Raw genomic sequence first — 6767 nt, forward strand, 5'->3', positions numbered from 1 at the left:
TCAGTTGCTATGCCTGACGACATGATTGCTTACAACAGAAACCAAGACTCCGGGGAGAGATGGCAAAGGCGCCACAGCTAGAAATTCAGATCCAGATTCTGCGCCATCATGTGAAGACCTCAAATTGTCCTGGTCCAAATCACGCAGAATCCTTCCGCTGCGTTTGTCAACCAGAGCTATTTCGTAGGATCTGAAGTCCCGTCTCAGAGACCTCATTCCCCCAAGTCTAAACCGAATATTTGAACAACCGTGAGATTTGGTGTAACCTTGCTCAGAATCGCAGGTGTCGGTGGTGCCTCCGGTGGTGCTGCTGTCACTGTCCACGTTTTCAGCAATCCTCTCAGGATGATCACCTGCTGTACCATTTTCTGAGACGGTTCCCAGAAGCGAGCTCGCTTCCCAAGGAAAAGACCTCAACAGTCGGCCTTCGTTTTCCCCAGGAGACGGCTCAGAACAAGGCCAAGTTGTACCCCTGCCCGGCCGCTGCCTCATAAATTGTAACACAGGAAATGGCAAACGGATCTGATCTAACAGTACAAGGTTTCCCGATCCACTGGCGAAGCCGCAGCTGCCCTCACTCCACTGTAGCAAAACCAGAGAGTCATCCGCAGTAGAAAGGAGCAACAGCCGCTGCATCTTTGCTTCGAGAGCCCGCGTTACTTCTCCAAAGGGCATTAATTGTAGAGCCTGTATGATCGGGTCGGTACCACTGACCGAACTGAGTGCTGCTGGGGCTAAACGCGTGTATGTGCATCCAGTAAACCATTCTTCAGCCACTTCAAGGCTCATTCCACTTACGCGCTGCAGCACACATAGTACAACACAAAGCTTACAGTCACAGATTGTAGGCAGCAAGCAGGTGTTGCAAAGAAGCAGCTGTACAGATGCTGCAGTGAAGAGCTTTCCAAGCGACTCCTCACCGGAACAGACGCCAAGTTCCACAGAAGACGAAGCGGTGGATCTCTGATTCCTGACTGCGCTTCAAGCTCCTCTGGTGGATGCTGCAGATACCTAAGGTTGATAGAGAAGATGGCGAGCAAGGAGGGGCCTGTGACTGCCCACACGTTGCCCCAAAGAGGTTGCAAACGAATTGTGGAGAGCATGGTGCTACGGGTGCGTGCCGTAAGCAAAGGATTTCGTGCAGCACGAAGCTCAGCGGCTGCGTTTTTGATTTTTCCAGCATTAGTGTTAGACCCTGGGAAAGCTGTTTGGGACAGCTGTTGAAGGTACGCAGAGTTGCGGCGAGCACAGATTGATAGATCATGGGACGCAAAAGACAGAGGAATCCAGCCAGCAGGTTCCCTCCTCAGCAAGTCGACTAGAACGAGAGTGAGGCTGCCTATGCCGCTGCTGCTGCTGTTATTGTTGTTGTTCTTGCTGCTTTTGCCTTGCACAAGACACACGATGATGGCATAATCTGCGGTTATAGGGCTTGCAAAGGAAACGCTGAGCGGCCGCACAGTTGGGGGTCGTGGGTGTCTTGTATGAGACAGCTGATCCTGAGGGGTGTGGATTATTTCATCGAACAGGTCCCTGGGCAGCCACGTTTCAGGGGGGAGTGTCTTGTGTGTCGTGTGTGAGAGCAGCGGAGATTCGGCCTCCAGCATGTGCCCTTCGAGCCTGGCAACCAGTGGGAAATCCTGGTTACCGTTGTACGCAGGAACATTGCAGCAAGGCATGGCTGAGCACTTGGAAGTGTGCTTTTTGTCGGAGGCACTGCATCTCGAGGCGGCTTTAGCTAGAAGACGAGCTCGAGAGTCAAGGGCAGGCAATGATGTTGAGGGTTCGCCAGAGGCAGTGGACGTGGTAGGTGCTGAATCTCTTAGCAGGGCATTTGTCATGGTTAGAGACTCACATCTGCATCCTGATGCTGCAAGCTGCACGAGGTTTGCGGCCGAATCGGCTGCAAGGAGTAGACCAGTGTGGCACGGGTGCTTGGCAATGCAAACCAGGCTTGACTGACTGACCATAACAGTTGTACACGAGTGGTGGTCGCCACGTTCTGCGTGGTTAGTATGAAGCTGTGCGTCGAATTTTTGGTACCGTTTTGCATGGTGCCTTTCAGCCAAAGGCTCTTGTGGCAAGGACTGTAAGGACTTGTTTGGCTGTTTCTCCTCTGAGACGCCGATGAAAGGCTGGAATTCCTCTTCTGAGAATAATTCCGAGGCGTCCATGCAGTACAGATTGCTGCCTACGTGAGCTGCCACGCAGTGGCGCTGCGCGGACCCTTGCAGCCCACCAGTCGTGAAATGAATGAGGCGGGTATTCCAGGGGTGAGCGTGCGTTTGTGGCTGACTTTGGGCTGTGGGTGCTTCCTTCTGTGCATCATCGCTGCACACGTCGACTTCGGAGCCATGCAACATTTCTCCAGACGTGCTATTCTGTTTTGACTGCTGTGCACGTAGAGCTGAAGGCACTCTTGTCAATTCTTCGGGTTTGGCCACCGCTGCCTTGAACGTTTGCCAAATTCGAGCAGAATGGTGCGACATGAAACGCTCCAACGAGCCTAGACCACGGCGAATGGAGAGCCGTCGCTTCGCACGCTTCTGCAAGGGGATAAGGATATGCTTCTTGAGGAGCATCACACGTAAGGCTGCAGTGGCAGCCTCTTGCTTGATCTTCCTCATCAAGAAGGCCCTGCGCTGGAGCCATAGTAACTTGGGATGCACATGGACAATGATACGAACAGCCACACGCAACCGCAAACGTTGGATAGCCGTGATTAACCGGCATAAGTCTCCTGGGGTTTCGAAGAATTTTGCTGGGTCAGTCATTAGCGCTGCAGCCTCTCCGTAGGCAGAGGCCTTGAAGCAGACGAGGGAAACGCCACAAATGAATGTGCCTGGCCGGCACTGAGGAAGCAATCCAAGAGTTGCAGAGGCTGCAGGAGTAAAAGCAGAAAGGCCGAAGCTCATAGATGCTACACTAGAAAGTAAGTAGCAGCTGCCTGGTTTGCAGTTGTCGTGAAGCCTTTCAAAAGCCTTCCAAAAGTATAGCGGTGCTTTAGTTGAGTTGCATAACGTTCCTCTCTGCTTACCTAGCAAGCGGTCCCTGACAGTTGCTGGGTTCCAGTGTCTCAAAGTTTCGAGTACCCGGCACTGCTTCTTTTGTTCATTATCCAGAGGTATGCAAGCTGAATCACTACCCAGCGCGGCCATCCTCTGCGGGAGGAGCGCTTTCACCTTGTTTTCTTGCTCGTGCAAAAGTCTCTCCAACAAAGGGCGTAGAGTTTTGCGTAGTCTGCAGGCGAGGGCGTGTAACGGCATTCTGTGGGGAAAGCCAGATTGCAGAATGCCCAAGAGAGCCAAAGATCCGGAATGTTGCAGCTGCGATGCAAGCAGATTGCACTGAGATGTCAATGATGGCAGTCGCAAGAGCACATGGAGAGAATTCTTCGAAGAATTCGTTTCGTGGCAGCAGCAGAGGCAACATCTTCAACATCTTTTGCCTATCTACGTTGATGAAACGGTGCTTTAGTTGAGTTGCATAACGTTCCTCTCTGCTTACCTAGCAAGCGGTCCCTGACAGTTGCTGGGTTCCAGTGTCTCAAAGTTTCGAGTACCCGGCACTGCTTCTTTTGTTCATTATCCAGAGGTATGCAAGCTGAATCACTACCCAGCGCGGCCATCCTCTGCGGGAGGAGCGCTTTCACCTTGTTTTCTTGCTCGTGCAAAAGTCTCTCCAACAAAGGGCGTAGAGTTTTGCGTAGTCTGCAGGCGAGGGCGTGTAACGGCATTCTGTGGGGAAAGCCAGATTGCAGAATGCCCAAGAGAGCCAAAGATCCGGAATGTTGCAGCTGCGATGCAAGCAGATTGCACTGAGATGTCAATGATGGCAGTCGCAAGAGCACATGGAGAGAATTCTTCGAAGAATTCGTTTCGTGGCAGCAGCAGAGGCAACATCTTCAACATCTTTTGCCTATCTACGTTGATGAAATTGCTGTTAGGCTTTCACTGCCATCACCTAAACCAACAACTCGCATACTTGCTGCAGTACAATCTTCCTTTCAAAAGCGTCAGGCTTCATCTCGCAATTCGGGATGAAACATCGTATGAAGTGAAGCTGCATGTGGGGCCCCTGCAGCTCCTGGTTCAGATCCTTCACACTCTTCAAAAAACGCTTCGTTATGGAGGAGAATTGACCACCCCCTGCAGTGCCTACAAAGTTTCCTTCCTGCCTCTGGCTCGCTTCGTGCTGTTCCATAGCGTGCCGTAGAAGCGACTTTTCGGACTTGGCGACAAGACGCTCCAGTTCGTGCTCGATCTGAGTGGACACAAATCGAATCAAAATTGCAGCATTACTGTTGACAAGGCACAACAAGAAAGATGTCGTGGGCAAACCGTCAGCCTAAAACGCCTTACTCGGTCGTTGTTTAGATCCAGCCAGCCATCTGTGCCGTAGAGAACTGTTCCTGCAAAGTGCTTGACGGCGAAAACTCTCTCCTGCACTTTACCAGCCGTTGAGAGGGTTCCCGCCAGCTTTCCTCCGGCACCCACAGCTGCCAGCTGTTGAGCTCCCACAAGGCCAATAAGATTAAGGTCGGCTTGCTCCAAGTGTTGCAGAAGCCTCCCGCTGGCAGCAGCTTCTGCAGCTTGCATTCCATTGGTTCCTTTCAGACAGAATAGAATGCGGTGGTCACGCGGAGTCAGAATTTCCTGGTCTGCTTTTTGGGAGTTGTGCTTGTCTGCAAGATGCTGCGAGTGCTCTTTCAATGAGGCACAGTAGGCGAACAAGTCCTTCCAGAAGTGAATGTCGTCTCTTGCCTGGCCCTGGGCCAAGAGCCGGCATGAGTCATCTAAGCGTCTAAATACTCCTTCTTGCAATTCTCGAAGCAGCGCAGAGGTGTCAGGCAGGCTTGAAAGGAGGCTGCGCTGGAGATTCGCCTTGAAGGAGATATTCGGATCGCTTCGATGACTGCGTTCTTGAAGTTTTGAATCTGGTTGTGCACTTTGCAGAGGGGACTTGAGATTTTGTCCAGCTGCCACTGCAGGGTTTGCAATTCCTTCTCGGATATACAGGGCAACTTCTTCCTCGATGACTTGCTGGACGAACAGCTGTTGCTGTTTCTCGTTTGCGTAGTTGATGCAAAGCTGTTCCAACCCGTTTTCCAAACCAAACGACTCGAAGCCGTAGATGTCAAGGACTATATCGGACCATTCACGAAAACAAACAGAAGCACACAGAAACAGCTGAATGAAGGTTTTGACGACAGCGTCTGCAACAATGTACGTAAGCCAATCGAACGGCAAGCCGTGCATGTGGAAAGTTGATTGAGTGCAGCTAGCAACGCAAACCTCGTCTTACTACTTCTTGTCTAATCGGAAATATATACATGGATAGGCTTCTACGTGCATAGGTGTTTTCTAGCATATCCCTATCAAATAAAATACGGATTGCAGAAGACGTTTACCATGCCTAGAGCACAGCAAAAATTGCTTACTGCCAATGGATTTCAGGGCATTTGCATCATTCTGCTTGTTTTGGTGTTGCTTTCCCCGCACGTGTCGCGCAGCACTTTCATTCAAGCGGTGCACGACGTAGTCAAAAAGGCGACTGTAGATGAACTTGATGAGAGAGCAGCACACACTGGCACTTTGCTGCTCATTTCGTGGCTTTACAAGAATGTCGCTTTTCAAAGCTATATGGCGGAACCGCAGAACTTCTTCAAGCTCTTCCACTTTAAACCCAAGCAACGACGCTGCACGCTTGAGCGCATCTGCTGATGCTGAGTCCTGCAACTGTAGTTTTTCATCAGTGCCTTTGATGAAAGTAGCATTGGAGAGGTGAAGCAGTCCCGCTAGCAGATGTAGTAACTCTTCGGCCTCTGCAGGAGTGAATTCTGCCTGTTTCAAAGCCTTCATCAGCGATTCGAAGTTTTGCTGTCAATGCAGTTCAGCCAAGCAAAAATCACAACGCACGCACGAGAGACCGGCGAGATGCTCCAGAGAAAAGAAAGCTCTCGATCTGATGCTTTTCTGGAGCTAAGAAGAAAAATGCGCAAGTACTAGACTTGAACTTTTATAACACCCTGTGAGACGAGTAAAGGCTTCTGCCTCACCTGGTCAACCGTCTTTGGTACTGCATTCTCACCCTTCATTGCCAGTTCCTGGCTTGCCGTCTGTTTGGCCCTAGGATGCACATCTTGCAACAGCTTCCTGAAGTCCTGTGGCCGCAGCATGCGGTAGGCGCATTCATCATCTATTAAACCCATTAAGGCGCGCTGCTCGTCGCTCACACCTGAATGAGAAGCAAGCCGTAATGCATTGCATCCTCAACCCAGAATAAGCCCTTGCCGCCGATAATTTTCCATTGTACATAACTACGCTGAAATAGCCCACTACCACCAAGCCATTGCGTGCCGCAAATACTATGCCGATCTCGTCTGGACGCTTGCCAGTGGTAAGGCCACAGTAGCATAACGTGGGTTTTGCACCTCTCAATAGCTGATAGAAGACGTGGAAGTTTCGGTCGCCCTTTTTGTGCGCCGTAATCCGCGCAGCCTCCAACAAGTACGTCTTCAAACTACCACCTCGTAAGAGGCCTCCATTGTCAAAATGCAAAAGCGTGAGTCGCCCAACTCGGCTACTGTTGTGGTTTCTTCTTGTGGCAGCGTTGCCGAAAGACTCAAAGATTGCATTGCAAGAAACAATTCTATTTCGGAGCTCTGTTGCTTCGTTTTGCGTCTGAACACCACCTAGAAGTGCAGCAACTTCAGTTCGCTGCTCAGCAACTGTTCTGGGTGCAGAGCAATAGCTGTTCACCCCGAC

General features: G+C 51.0%; 1 protein-coding gene across 1 annotated transcript; it reads right to left on the reverse strand.

Moving 5' to 3' along the window:
* Positions 1–5258, reverse strand: ENH_00004140 (hypothetical protein; the record flags this gene model as incomplete). The annotated part of the gene is made up of 3 exons (XM_013578382.1): positions 1–801; positions 921–2852; positions 4362–5258. The coding sequence occupies 3 exons, from the start codon at positions 5256–5258 to the stop codon at positions 1–3; spliced, it is 3630 nt and encodes a 1209-aa protein (XP_013433836.1).
* Positions 5259–6767: the final 1509 nt, after the last annotated feature.

This window comes from Eimeria necatrix, genomic scaffold, assembly GCF_000499385.1.
Source record: "Eimeria necatrix Houghton genomic scaffold, Enh_scaff1115, whole genome shotgun sequence".
Lineage (NCBI taxonomy): Eukaryota > Apicomplexa > Conoidasida > Eucoccidiorida > Eimeriidae > Eimeria > Eimeria necatrix.